The sequence below is a fragment of the Scylla paramamosain genome, chromosome 14 (assembly GCF_035594125.1).
Source record: "Scylla paramamosain isolate STU-SP2022 chromosome 14, ASM3559412v1, whole genome shotgun sequence".
Classification (NCBI taxonomy): Eukaryota; Metazoa; Arthropoda; class Malacostraca; order Decapoda; family Portunidae; genus Scylla; species Scylla paramamosain.
In genome coordinates, this window is record NC_087164.1 from 4,106,764 (window position 1) to 4,122,422 (window position 15,659).

At 34.7% G+C, this 15,659-nt stretch overlaps 1 protein-coding gene across 15 annotated transcripts in view; it reads left to right on the forward strand.

Annotated features, from left to right (window-relative positions):
* LOC135106765 (serine/threonine-protein phosphatase 6 regulatory ankyrin repeat subunit B-like) overlaps window positions 1-15,659 on the forward strand; it is a 136,384-nt gene that overhangs the window by 81,982 nt on the left and 38,743 nt on the right. For 8 of the 15 annotated variants that reach the window (XM_064016052.1, XM_064016041.1, XM_064016050.1 and 5 more), the window contains one exon: window positions 13,287-13,694. The exons of 3 other annotated variants lie outside the window; for them this stretch is intronic. In XM_064016052.1, the coding sequence (XP_063872122.1) occupies window positions 13,287-13,693 (407 nt within the window). In that variant the 3' untranslated portion in view covers window position 13,694. Of the gene's footprint in view, window positions 1-62; window positions 1,581-10,808; window positions 11,051-13,286; window positions 13,695-15,659 lie in introns of those variants that run through there. 4 more of the 15 variants (XM_064016043.1, XM_064016044.1, XM_064016042.1 and 1 more) reach the window with 3 other exon arrangements.

Consider the following 15,659-nt stretch of genomic DNA (forward strand, 5'->3'; position numbering starts at 1 on the left):
TTTACCTAACATCTCCTTTATATGTCTTAAGATTCCTTTAATATGTTAATTATCTCTTACAGGGACATCTGCAATCATTGTGTTGCAATGTTTGGTTAATCAAAAGCAGCTCCCATTTTCATACATTATGAGAAGACTTGGAATGAGAGTCTACACTTCCAGCATGTTTCATTAGAATAAAGAGATACAACTTTGTGGATATGTAAAACATTTTGGAGAGAACTCCAAACCAGACCTGTCTAAGGAGTATAGGACTGCCACAACTAATAACAAGGTTTTCCCAGTTTATAACATGATAACAACAACACATTTGTAAATTACATTACACTGAACTAATGGATATTAGCCCTCTCATGATCTTTCCTCCATCCTTTCCCCTCCCCTATTTTTTTTTTTTTTTTCCTTTTCTTTCAAGCCATATTTCAACTTTCCAGACCTATAAATTTTTATTTATTTTCAATTCTGAGATTTATTCCATATGCTTAAATTGGTTAAGTATGTCCTCTTGCACAAACTGTATCAATTCCCACACATCTTTCTTACATTATTTTTGTTTTGTCAAACCATTTCAGTAATTGTTCACAAATGCCCAGTTTTCAGGAAATCTGCCTTGAATTTCAGGTCAGTGATTCATTCACTTTTTTGGGAGGACTCACACGTTACCTAACACACAGGCAACACTTTATGCCAAACTTTATATGACTAGTTTGTCAAAAGAAATATGTTCTAATAACGACTAGAAACTTATTTTGTACTTGAGCCTCTCTTATTGTGGGGTTTCACCATAACACTTTATCACTGTCATGTTCATCATCGTCTTTAAATCATAATGATGAAAAATCAAGAGATAAATAAGCAAATCATATTCATTATTCTTCTAAAATTACTATATCAATAAAAAAATTCTTGAACAGATAGTCATATTTATAGCAGTCGTAAAATAACTATTATTGTAAAAAAAATTCTCAGTGAATCACAAAATCATGTTTATCATCATTTTAAAATTAGTAAATAGATTAAAAGCTCATTGCTATTAACCAAATCATGTTTGCTGTGATCCAAAAATTACTTAATTGGTTGAAAGCCCATGGCATATATATCTGACAAAATGTAAAAAAAAAAGTTGTTATAAAATCTTTGTTTTCTTTCTCATTTTTTGTTGAACATGATCTGTTATTATTCAGCTCTTGAAAATAGATTTTGCTATTTTTTGGATTTTGCTTCTTAATACTTAGTATTTTTCAAGGAAACAAATAAGAATAAATGAACAACACTTAACCAGATCTTGTCTGATGTTCCACCCCTATTACACAACCATGTCCTGCCCTCAAAGTCAGTGTTTACAAACACATTAGTGACATAAGAGTTTGGGCATTTATTAGATTATTAGTCACTGTGAACATGGGTAATTTTCCAGCTAAAAGTTTTATTTTGTTCAGACAGAAGTGATGATCAGAAGTATTGCTTGGTAATGGCATTTTCTGGTATGTGCTGTTGTACGTACATTCCTGTCTGACCTCATTTTCTTACAGTCTTGTGATAATTTTACACTTTTGATTAAACTTGTTTCTTTAAACCAGCCAAATTATTTTTTTCACGCATCCTCTGTCCAGCTCAATATACAGTGGAAGCTTGGTTCAAGAACTTAACCCGTTCCTGAATGCTGTTCGAAATCCGAAATGTTTGAAACTTAAATTATTTTCTCCATAGGAATCAATGTAAAATGGTTTAATCCATTCCCAGACACCAGTCTAACATGTCTTAGCAGCTTATGACAGACACTCCCACAGCCAAGATGGCTGCTTCACAAATTATTTACCCAGAAAGGATGTACTGAATAAGCTTAGTGACAAAACTCATCAGAAGATACTGTTTAGACCATGCAGGTATTCTCTTTGTCACCAATCTAGTGAGGGAAGCCTTACAGAAGGACACAGAAAGGAGCAACCCACTTACCGCCTAAATGAAGGTGGTCATAAGACTGCTGCTGGAAAAACTACTGGAAAAATGCAGTTGTGCAATAGTGATAGTGTTGGGGGCCGAAAACTATTTGTTTACATTGAGGCTCTTTAACAGGATCACATTTACCTTATTTCAAAGATTTAATTACTGTCTTACACTCTGTCTCTCCTCCCTATATATAAAAACACTCTGTCTCTCCTCCCTATATATAAAAACAAAGTGAATATTTATAGAAACTGTAAATTAGTAATAAATGGCAGCTTTTCCTGTCTTTTAATATCTGAAATCAAGTAACTTTGTTCTAGAACCAAATTATGGTACCACAACAGAAGCAATAATGAGTTAAGAATTTTGTTTGAAAACCAATTTGTTAAAAAAGGGAGGGATTCAATAACTGAGGTTCCACTGTACTATTAAACATGGTTTTCACCTCTTTGACCCTCCTCTGTAGAATGCTTGGGTTTTCCAATCCAACATGTCATATTATCCAGATTAAAACCCAACTTCTTTTAGATGTTCTTTAAATTTTTTTGAAAAAAAAAAAAAAAAAAAAATGGAATGAGATCAAGGAAGGTTTTCTGATGACATTTCACCCTGAAGAGATCCAACAACTCCAGATAAATGAACTGGGAAGCAGGCCATGGGACATTACTGTGATGAAATCATACAATTTATTCCTCTCCCCCCTTTGGTCAATGCACTCTAATTTTTTTGGAAATTGCTTTCATGTTATATTAGTGATTGTTTTCTTTCTTTCCTGTAATTCATTAAGAATGATTCCTTCCAAATCCAAAAAACTACGGGCATAATCTTCTAAGTTGATCTCTCTGTTTTGAGCTCCTTTTATTCAACTGATGCTTTCAGTAACCATTGTTTGGAGTGAATTTTGCTTTCTGGGTCATACCAAAAGTTTCATCTCCCGTCATTATCTAGTCAAAGTTTTGCCTCATTTGCCTGAATCTTAGCCAAAAGTGCTCTTTAATGTATTGCTTTGGGAATCATGAATTATAATCTTATTCAGATCAAGATTTTCAGTCAGGATGGTAAATGCTAACCCACATGATGCTTACTTCACTACTGATAACATTGATTATAAATTGAAGATCATCTTCCATCGAATTTTGCACAAGTTTCTTCATTGGTTGCAGTAGCTGGCCTACCTTCTCTTTAGTTCTCCGATTTTTCCCTAGCCTCTAAAATGCTTCAGTTATGAACAATTGTTTTAGAAAGAGTGGTATCCAAAAATTTCCTGCAGTAGTTCAGTGACTTTTTTCATCCAGTTTGATGATAATCATGACCTTACTTCAAATGTTCCTTTGTGCAAGGTCAAAAGTTACTTTCTTTGAGAATACCTTGAAGCCTCCATGGCCAGCCAAGAACCAAGAAAATTAATCTATTGGAACCACCAAGTCCTACATACTTCTTTAAACATGTTTTATTATGTCTAATGTAGTACACAGTATATGACAATTCTAAGTAATTTTTCCAGAAACTTTTTTAAATTATATATATATATATATATATATATATATATATATATATATATATATATATATATATATATATATATATATATATATATATATATATATATATATATATATATATAAAATGTATGTGTGTGTGTGTGTGTGTGTGTGTCACCCCCTGCTGTAATGATGTATGCAACACAGACAAAAATTGAGGAAACAGCATTTGACAAGCACCACTCCCCATCTAGCCACATCCATACTTACCTCACTCAAGCCTTGAGCTGAAACGAGGCAAGTGACCATACTTGGTGTGCCTCAGGACTGTTAATAGCCCATTATCCAGGAGGTGGCGATTCACCTATGCGCTAATTGGTCAATGCGCCTGTGTTGGACATTCACTTTCTCCAGCACAATATCTTATCATGCAGTCTACAAGTGGAAAAAAAAGTGAGCTTTTTTGTTAGATTCCAACTTTATGAACTTGTTCTTTGGGCTTTCAGAATTTCAGTTACCTTATAAGGGTAATTGAGTTGGACTCTTCGAGGCATGTGACAATACAATCTCAACCCGGGTGTTACCTACCTTCAGCAGGGGGTGCCATATATATAAAAATTATGTATGTATGTACATACCAAGCTAAGATCCCCCTTAAAAGTTGGCAAACAAGGCAAAATGGTATGCCTTACTCTATGGTAAAAGTAAAAATACAGATTACCAGTTTCTTCTCTCCCTCACATTCATTTACCTAAAAAAGCGAAGTGAATATGATGGCAATATTCTTCCAACCTTGCTGAATATGCAGTTAGGCTGTCTTCTCTGTGTGTGTGTTTTTGTGTTCATATGCAGTACAGCAGTCAACAGCAGATGCTGTGGAAATGAGTTCCTGAGAGGGGCAAGCAGAATGACAAAATGGGAGGGTGAGCTACAAAAATTGTGAATAAAAAAAGGGCATAGCACCTCTGCAAATGAAGCACCGAATGACAGAGTTGGTGGAAAGAAATATACTGAGATGGTTTGACCATACAGAGACCAGGAGAGCATTTTTTTTTTTTTTTTTTACCATATAGGGATTATTTTTTTATTTTATTTATTTATTTTTTGTTACTGAAATAGATGATTCTTGTTAATAAAGACTGACATTTGAAAGAAAAATGATTAGGTATGTGTGTGAAAGAGGTGCAAGTAGAGGCAGAATGCTTGAACAAGCAATAAGCTCTTCTATTGTCCCAATCTCACTCATTCATGGAGAAAACAAGGTATTTCGATATATATATATATATATATATATATACTCGTATATTCCTGGGAGCATGTAATTATGGAGTAAACACTCAAAGAAAAAATGTGACAATTTTACAAGAACTGTGAAAAGAATTACAAATGAAAGTTCAGATGTGGATATAATATGGATGACAACAGTTTAGAATACTTGCAGTGGACATGAGTTATGTATGAGGAGCATGTGTAGTATAAAATTTGGATGGAGAGAAAAACATGTGTATGATATAAATGCTACAGTAGCAGAAAGACAGAAAAAACTGTTGTTGAAGATGAAATCCCTCCTTTTTGGAGGGATGTAAATTACCACTGTATAGTGTAACTTTTTATTAATAGGACCTGGAGTGTATGAAATCTACCAAACAGCAACACTGTGTACTTGGCCAGTGGGGATCTGGGTATGATTTCAGACCAAAAAGAATTGATTCACCTTGTGCTTGCTGAGTCATTACAACCAGATGTGCATCCACATGCTAAACTTGTTGCTGGTGTAACTGGCCATCAAACCTGTAGGTGTCATTTACCTTGTACTGCACAATGGATAACTTCAGGTACCTGATCCACAAGTGTAATTCTGTATATACAAGCTAAACACCAAACTTGTGGTAACCATGATATCATGTAGTACTGAACCTGTGGAAGGTTGATGTCATCACCTGAATCACAACCTGGAATGAGTGAACTGCAATAAGTTGGGCAAGCAGGTATAATTAGCCACACAGCACACCTGCTTAGTGTATGGTCTGCTATGTGATAGACCAGGGGTTGGTAACTTTTCGAGTACAGTGTGCCAATTTATAATGAATTCCATTTTTTTTTTTTTATTACCTTGTGTGCCAGGTGTTATATTTTTTCAGCACTATAATTATAGCCAATGAAAACTGAAATCATGATTATGCAATATGTAGTGACCACTGTATTTAAAGTACATATTGTCCTGCACATGCATAAATAACATTAATATAAAATTTTGATACCATTTTGTATTCTTTGCAACTAAAAAAAAATATATATATATATATATATATATATATATATATATATATATATATATATATATATATATATATATATATATATATATATATATATATATATATATTTTTTTTTTTTTTTTTTTCTCTCTCTCTCTCTCCACCATATTAATGCAATCCTTGCCCTTGCTTCCCTTTGGCCAAAGTTGAAATTTCAGGTGAATATCTGGACACCTTGGAGTTCACACAACCCTCATAATGGTCCATTGTAACCTTGCTGCAATGGGAGTTGAAGATGTGCTTCATGTGTGAAAATATCTGCTCACACTGATATGTAGATAAAAATATTGATAGCAATGCAAAAGCTACTTTCTTCATCCAACTGAATTTATCAGGCAGCGATGTCCAGGAACTCAATATTGAGGCTGCATGATCATTTATACTAGTTTCCAATATTTCTCAATAGACCTTTGAATTTAGCTGACCATGATGGTAAAGTCTGAGAGCCAATTAACTGCATTTCCAACTCTTCAGTTTCCATCTACTCAAAGAGAGATGCATCCAACTTACTGTATTTAAAGGTGTCTGGTCTGATTAAAAATTATAACACTGGGTCAGTGTATTGGAAATCTTGAAAACTGATTGAGAACTCAGATTTTAATTCTTGCATGTACACCTGAAGATCTGTAGTGTTGACAGGATAAATTGCAGATGAGTTTTTCAAGTTTTTCAAGTAACAGAAAAAACAGTTTTAATGTCTAATGAGTAAACTGCAAGCTTTGCAACAAATGCCTTCCAAGTATCATAAAAATCCATCACTGTTTTTCCTATATCTTGCAAGAGAAGACTGAAGTTATGTAGATGTTTGGTGATGTTTAAGAGAAACACGAGTTTCACAGTCCAATCTCTGTCCATCTTTTACATTTAAATGTTTGGTGATGTTTAAGAGAAACACGAGTTTCACAGTCCAATCTCTGTCCTCCAGCACAGGATAGTCTTGGCTTTTTTCCGATAAGGAAATTTTTATTTCATCAAAGCATTCCACAAATCTTTCCTATACCTTCCCACAGCTTAACCACTTAACACTGCTGTGCAGGGGTATATCTCTGTAAGCACTGTCCATCTCTTCAGGGAAAGCTTGAAACTGCTTGTGAGTAAGAGAAGTGTGCATCAAGAAAATTCACTATTGTAACAGCTCGAGATCTTGGGACATAAATCTTGATGAATTATGCAGTGCAATTTCAGAATGGGATGCCCAATTTTATCCTCACCCATCTTAGTAAAACCCTTGTTTTTTCTTACCATAGCAGGGGCACCATCCGTTGTAACTGCAAAAATCTTTCTTATGTCAACCCCTGTGTTCTCAAAATGGTGAGTGAATGTCTTCAATATGTGCCATCCTTTGGTAGCACCATACATTGGTTTAAGACAGCACAGCTCCTCGTGTATCTCTGTGTCATTGTACCTGGGAAAGACAGCCAAGTGGGGCATGCCATTTATATCCACACTTTCAACCAAGGCTACACTGAACACAGGTGTAGCTGTTAAAGCAAGTTTACTGCTCACTTACATTAACAGCCATTTAAGAAATACGTCCCTCTGCAGTCTTGGGTGAGACAGGCATGTCTTTTATCCTAGAGATGATGTGTTTGTTGGATATGCCATCATGTAATACCTCAGAGCACTCTAGGAAAGCTGCTTTTTTTTAAATCTCCATCAGTTAAAGGCTTTTCATGCTTAGCAATACACAGAGCTAGCTTGTAATTAGCCTCAGTTGCATTGTTTTTACTAGCACTCAGGGCCTGTATTCACGAAGCAGTCCTGGCGAGTCTTAGCTATGAAACGTGTCATAACTAGGACAAAATGGCACATTCTTGTCATAAAACTGGGCACGTCTGTTATAAATCCATGTAGGATGCTAAGACTGGTTTCACCTTGTCCTAGTGGCTTATGACAGATGCTCCCCACAGCCAAGATTGCTGTACCACAACATCTCCAGCTCTGGAATTATTTACTCACATAGGACATATTGAATGAACTTAGTAATGTGAAACTCATCAGAAGATATTGTTTAAATCTTGTTGGTATTCTTTTTGTTAACAGAGTGACACAGAAAAGAGAAATTCACTTATCTCCAAAATTAAGGTGATTATAACACTTAGATAATTTGCTGGTGGGAAAAGCTGCACTTATGCAGTAGTGATGGCCTTATGGATCATCGAGAGAGCCATCCTTGCCACCAGACCATTTGAACACTGTGTTTGTTTATTTTGTGGTGTTCCTATGGGATCACATTTACCGTATTTCAAAGATTGAATTACTATCTTACTCACCGTGTCTCTTATCCCAATGAAAGAAATATTTATAGAAGCTATAAATTAGTAGTAAATACCAGTTTTTGCTTCGTCTTTTAATATTTGAAATCAAGTAAGCACTACATATAGCAGATGGTTATGATAGACAGTTTTGCTCATGTCATAACTTATGATATACAACTTATTGTAGATGTTCTAAGTTATGAATATGCATCTGCCATTGCTATGACACATGCCATAACTTTATAAAGAATACAGCCCCAAGTTCTTAAACACGCTACTTTGTTTCTCTTAGCAGGATACTGCTTTCTTAATAGGTTACTTCAGCCATATCTGCACTGCTCTTGAAGGTCTTCTTGTGTTTTGTTTCAAAGTGTCTTTTAATACAATATGTGGCACACAACATTCTCACAGCAGAGAGTGCACACAGCACAATCATTCGGCCAAATAAATCCAAAATAATTTATCCATGATGATTGAAATGATTGGGCATCAAGCTTGACTTTGCAGTAACCATAGCAACAGTAACTAGACAGAGTGTCACTCACAGCAGCTAAATAGTCACTGAAACAACAACACTGTATGACTGATGTGTCACCAGCAGATGGGGCAATGTGTCTCATACTTGTCCACATCTCATTGTACTAATGTACTCCTCATTGTGGGTACAAAACATTTTTGTTTTAATTCAATGTATCATAGGATGGAATTATTTAGAATCACGTGATGAAAATTTTAAGAACGTATAATACTCTCTCTCTCTCTCTCTCTCTCTCTCTCTCTCTCTCTCTCTCTCTCTCTCTCTCTCTCTCTCTCTCTCTCTCTCTCTCTCTCTCTCTCTCTCTCTCTCTCTCTCTCTCTCTCTCTCTCTCTCTCTCTCTCTCTCTCTCTGATATTTTAACTTTTTTTTCTTTGCCACTTTGAATCATGTGACGTTTGTGGCATGTGTCCCAGAGGTTGCCAATCCCTGTGCTAGATTTACAGCAGGTAATATGAAGTAGATGAACTACACTAGTTATTCTTCATTGAGTTTTTTTTTTTCCCCTTCAGTACAGGAGTTGTACTGGACTTTGCAAAGTGCACCTAAGCCTGTTATAGAAATTGAAAATACCAAAAGCTTAGGTACACAAGTTTCACACAGCTATAAAACTTGATGGAGGGGATACAAGTGAACATGAATGATGCATTGAAAAATCACATAATTATTGGCAAATGAGATACATGCGAGAAAGGTAACAGAACTAGATGGTGTGGCAAAGTGGACCCTAAATAGTTAAACAACTAGCGTGGTCACTTCACAGTATTACTGAAAGCTTCCTATATGAAGCAGATGTATCTCCAGACTGAGACCTATGCAGTAGAAGCAGATATATCTCAAAACTGAAATCTAGCAAATACATTAATTCTCGTTTATAAGGCTTAAGATTAAGAAGATCCAGTGTCTAATCAGTACCACATTTAAATTATTTAGAAAAGTTATTAGGAAAACATGGATTAGAAAAATGACAGCTATTATCTACTGCAGTTTGGATTTGGAGGAGGATTAATATATGGTTTACTGAAGTTTTATACCAAGATAGTGGATATTGTTCAGGAGTGAAAAGGTCAGTAGAATGCATTCGTTTATCTAGATTCTAAAAGGCTTTCAATTAGGTCCCACTCCAAAGAATATTATAAAAGAGATTTGGAGGAATATACAGAGACAGATGGGATTGTATTTAGAAGGAAAACAATGAGAACTGTTATAAGAGATAAAGTTTTGTATGCAATGGTGACAAGCAAAGCACTGCAAGGATCTGCATTGACTCCCATTATGTTAAGGTAAATTAAATGATGTGCCAAAGGAGTGAACAGCTCTATTAACTTGTTTGCTGATGAAAAATAACCCTGAAAAATTTTAGGTAATAATTACACTGAGTGCAGTGGGTAATTTTAGGAAGACTTCTGCCAAAATATCCAGAACGAGGTAAGACTGAGAAATGGATTTGAATGTTTAGAAATGTCTTGAGATATGACAGCATAGAATCAAAGCATGAAAACCTAAAGATTGGTGGTAAGGATACTGACAGAGTTAAAGAAGAAAATATTATGGTACATAGAAATTTGTCACCCAAGATTATATAATTATAATATAATCACAAGAGGGACATAGAAATTACTGATAAGTATGAGTGGCATTCAAGTGTATACGGATCATGAAAGTTGAGAGAGCTGATTATGGTCTGTAATATGCTCAAGGCTTGAATTTGCTACTATATTTACATGGTTTGATTTGGTCATTATGAAATAAAAATAGTAATAAATAGATAGATGAATAAATAAAATGTAAGAAAATTGAAGCCAATGCAAAGAGCTACAACCAAATTGGCATCAAGTCTTACATAGTTGTCGTATAAGGAGAGACTGGATAAACTAATAAGAAAGAAAAGAGGAGGATTGACATCAACATTTGAAGCAGTAAAGGGATTAGAAAATGTGGATTAGTGAAGAACAAGGAACCATGAATACAAATTAAAAAGACTAGATGCCTAAGCAATATGAAAATTTTTAGCTTTCTAAATTGTAGTGTTAAGACTTTGAATGAGTTGGATGAAAAGGTGGTGTGCAAAGAAAATCCATGATTCAAAGACTTAAGTAGGATAAAAGCACATATGAAGATAGGATAACAAACTTGACTCAAAATCTACTCTCTACTACAACTAGGTAAATACAACTAAACACACACTTGAAATCAGTCTATTAAAAACATTATACACCTTTTCTTAATGATCTTGGGATGTGGTGCATGTGTTACTCTCTCCCTCCAGACCACACAGTAGGGCGGACAGCTCAAGCAGCCCCACAGGAGACTGTGGTAGTGGGTGGTGACCACTGTCGTTCTAACAATGTCACCCACGAGGGAGCTCTGTCTCATAAGACTGCACCCCTTGAGGAGCCTGCTCCAGGCCCAGCACACCCTCCTGTGTCTCTAAATGCTCAGGCAAGGGCAAGAGAGCAGCAGCGATGGATCTGGGTGGTTTAAAATTGACAAGGGTTACATTGTCCATAAGTAAGTTTGATCTTGCCAATGTATTTGGTCTGGAATTTATCTAAACAAACAAGTGGTAAATTTCAAGATTTGCAGAGGATGAAAGTCATTGCTGTGGAGTTCTACCATACAGCTTTTTTACAATTACTTAATTATTTGAATCACCACTGTCGGTGGAGATTCAGTAATGAATGTCTATATCTTTACTTCATGGAAGAACTCCACATTGGTTGACACCACTGACGGTCCTGTCACAAAACGGATGTCATTACTTTAAGTTTATTAATTGATTTATTATTATTATTATTATTATTATTATTATTATTATTATTATTATTATTATTATTATTATTATTATTATTATTATTATTATTATTCCATATTAATTATTTTACTGCATTTCTTTGACAATGCATCCCCTTCACTTCATGTGTACTTTTATAACTGAAAACTTGCATTATTTTGTTGATGCTAGCACAGTAAACCTTAGGACTAACTACCTAATAACAAATTATTCTGTAATGAAAATAGTCCTTTGTGTAAGTGGAATTAATTTGCCTTTGTGCAGCACAAGCTACTAGTGATATTAATTAAATAGTGATGATGGCCATGCATACTTGCCTCTGCTTACTGGGTCCTTTCTATCTCTTCATTCTAAACTACAGTTAAGCATTTTTTTTTTTTTTTTTTTCTTCTTTTCATGGATGCTGTTTTATTTAACTAACTGTGGTCTCCCACTTCACTTTAAGGAAGACTTTCTTCATAAGACACTATACTGCAGTGTTGCCTGTTGAACTCATATTCCTAATGCAAATGTTTATATTTATTTCCTTCCCTAATTGCCTCAGTAAACTCTAGAACACAATGGCTTCCTTTATTCTTCCTTGTACTCAGACATTTTCTGATGTCAAGGCATCAGTGAAATAAACATTTGTATACATTTCTACTTTTGCCCATGAGGATTCCTAATATATATATATATATATATATATATATATATATATATATATATATATATATATATATATATATATATATATATATATATATATATATATATATATATATATATAAAATAGTTATTCAACACTTGGTCTTGATTCAGTTACAGAAATAAAATGGTGAAACATATTTTGGTCCATGTATTTTGGGGCACCCTTCTCTTTGATACAGTTGAAACTCTACAGTAAATTAATACAGGTGGGATTGGAATCCCTCAACTCAATTACGTTTCAATTCCAGCATGTGGATATTCCTCTAAAGTAATATTTGTGAATTTGTGTGTGTGTTAGTGTGTATTCTGCTCAAGGCTTTGCAAATAAAGACTCCATCTATTAAAATAATACTAAGTTAGTTAATGCAAAGTTTGCAATCAAGCTCCTTAAGTGTACTCACTTAAAATTGATTAAAAAAAGTAAAACTCATGCACTCATATATGGGGTTTGTTAATTTATAACACTTCCATTTTAAAACTTGTAAAAAATTAAACCCCTTAGATATAACGATTTTTTAATTAAGCTCATAATTCTTTCTCAAATCTGGTGTGTTTTGTATGAAGCATATTTATATTTCATTCTTTCCAATTTGTACTTCTTGTCACATATAAGGTAAGCTGCTGCTGGCCAACTTTCTGCCTGACTCAGATGTTCCTAGCTGTCAGCACATATGGGCATTAGCCATCCCAGTATAGAACTAACTGACCTTCCCTTACCTGTTTTATCTGCTTCTTGGGTAGTGGCAGGATATTTCTCATCCTTATAATGCTGACCTTGGTTTAATGGGAAAGAGGATGCATGAAGATGATGGCAGGAGTGAGACATCATCCCACCCAGTGATGGAGGGATGTGAATGAAATATGGGAGAATAGCACACCTGAGTAGAAACAGCATTGCACACCTGTGACTATTTGGATTGTATTTACTCTCTCTCTCTCTCTCTCTCTCTCTCTCTCTCTCTCTCTCTCTCTCTCTCTCTCTCTCCTCTCTCTCTCTCTCTCTCTCTCTCCTTCTCTCTCTCTCTCTCCTCTCTCTCTCTCTCTCTCTCTCTCTCTCTCTCTCTCTCTCTCTCTCTCTCTCTCTCTCTCTCTCTCTCTCTCTCTCTCTCTCTCTCTCTCTCTCTCTCACACAAGCTTCTGACAAGGTTACTCCATCATGACTTCAAACATTGAATATGATATACATGTGGGATAGTGAGCTGATTATTCCTTAGAATTTAAAGAATGTAACATTGTCTCTAAGATAGAGTTTCCCCATTTCAGAATATGATTTTTCACCCATGAACAGTGAGAAAAGTGTATCAGAAATGCACACACCCATAAACTCTGAAATGTCAAGTGAAACTTTTGCAAATAATGAAGTCTTACACAAGTCTCATCATCACATGACAAAGCCCCTCTTTGAAAAAACAGGAGTGAAAACTCCTGCATTGGAAATACCTGAAGCTTCCAAGCCAAAGGAATTTAGTTTTAATCAGTCTTCAACTACGAAGATGGTTGCTTCCACTAGTGAGATGCACACAACAGCATCCTCTGCTCAGAGCAGGGGAGCCTCTGGTCATCCCAGTGGTTCCCCTGCCCCTGTTCCTGCTCCACTTCCTGGGTACTCAGGCACTGTGGGATGCCTTGATGCCCACTATCCACGCTGTCTTATGGGACATTATTTTTAAGGTGAGGATTAAGGGAAAAATCTATATGCTAATTTATATTTCTATTGTCACTGGACATAGAATGTCACTATTAAACTTTTTTTTTCTTTTTTATCTTGCTTCATTACTGCCTACCTGTCAGTCTCCAATATTTTTAAGGAAAATAGATGTGAAAACATGGCACAATGAAGCTCCTGTATCATTGATGGCCTTAGTCATCAATTACTTGTTATCTCTGATTAACACAGGTTGAGAATCCTTTATATAAAATCTTAATATCTGGAAGACTCCAAAATACAAGTTTTCAAGTGCTAACATGATGAGCCAATGATGGAAAATTCCAGATTTATAGAGAGCTCAATTCTGAGCTAGTACTAGTCACAGCAAGACTACATTACTGCATTTTTTATACTCAGCAATGTGAATACTTAAAAAAAAAAAAAAAATTTGCTAATGGTTACACATAACTCAATGGGTACTAGTGAAAAAAAGAAAAAAATGCTTATCTACATACATCAGTGACAATTTTGACATGTGTGAATGTGAAGCATGTGATTGAAAAGTTAAGATGTTGAAGCATCAAATCTGCAACCTAAAGATGCAGAAAAACAAGCTATTGAAATTTTACACTGAGAGAGAGAGAGAGAGAGAGAGAGAGAGAGAGAGAGAGAGAGAGAGAGAGAGAGAGAGAGCATTGAAGAAGAAAAAAAAAAAAAAAATGGATCCAGTTTGGCTGGAATGGATTAATCAGCATCTGCATGAGCACATACCACTTAACAGCTTGCTGATCATGATACAAGCAAACATCTATCATGGTGAACTGAATACTGAAGGTAAAGGTGAATGTTCAGGACTCTGAATAGAAAAATTTAAGAAAACCCATAGCATTAACTATTTAAAACTTTGAAATATCACCACATCTGTTGGTCATAAGGGAGCCAAAAATTCATTAAATTCATTAATAAGTTCACCAAGATCATTTGCTGATAATTTTTTTAAGCAGAACCAATCTATAAAGCTGGTGAGATCAGTCCTCACATTACTAGCCACCAAAACTAATGTACTGCTGATGAGAGAACTCCACTTAGTAAAGGATAACAGAACAAATAAAAATGTGATGACAAAGCAGGCACTTGCTGTGGTGGGCAAAAAGCTTGCATCAGATCCCAAGTATTCCAAACAAGGGATTCTCAAACTGTACTTGATATCAGTCCATTTCTCTGATATATGAATATGTGAAATATAGTAAAGCCCTGATGTCTGCATGGGAAGCTACAATTTAGCCCTATTTACAGAATAAATTGTGTAATTTCAAAATATAAGTGAATAAGGAATTTGGATTTCACATACATTATTACATACTGAGTAACTTTTCATAAAGTTTCTAAAAGCAGTTTACTTGAATATATAGATATTATTTAAAATCATATCAGAATGCAGTACAATTGATAAGCAGTTAGATATTGAAGACTCTTTGGGTACCTCACAAAATTTTCCTGGATAGTCCACTCGTGTAACGAGACAACATGCTACAACTCCCTTAAAGATTATTTATATTATTTATTTTTTATTTATTTATTTATTTTATTTATTTATTTTTTTCATCTTCCTTCACTGCTACCAGTACTAAAGCAAATGCCATCCCAACGCAAACCAATAAATCAATAAATATGTTTCTTACAAACATGTATCTAATTGAGACTGAAAACCATAACTTTTGAGGTAACTATAAAAGTTGAGTCCATTCCACAGTTCAATATTTCTGATGCTGGAAATATTTTCCTTTTACCTGTGTTACATTACTTGATTTCATGCCATTTTCTCTTGTAACTGTTATTTATCTGAAATAGTTCTTCAATTTTGATTTTATCAAAATAATTTCATACTCATAAACATTCTAATATTTCATATAATTTAAAGGTAATATATCTAACTACCTTGATCTTTCTTTATATGATAAATAATGCAATGTTGCAGGTTATCAAAA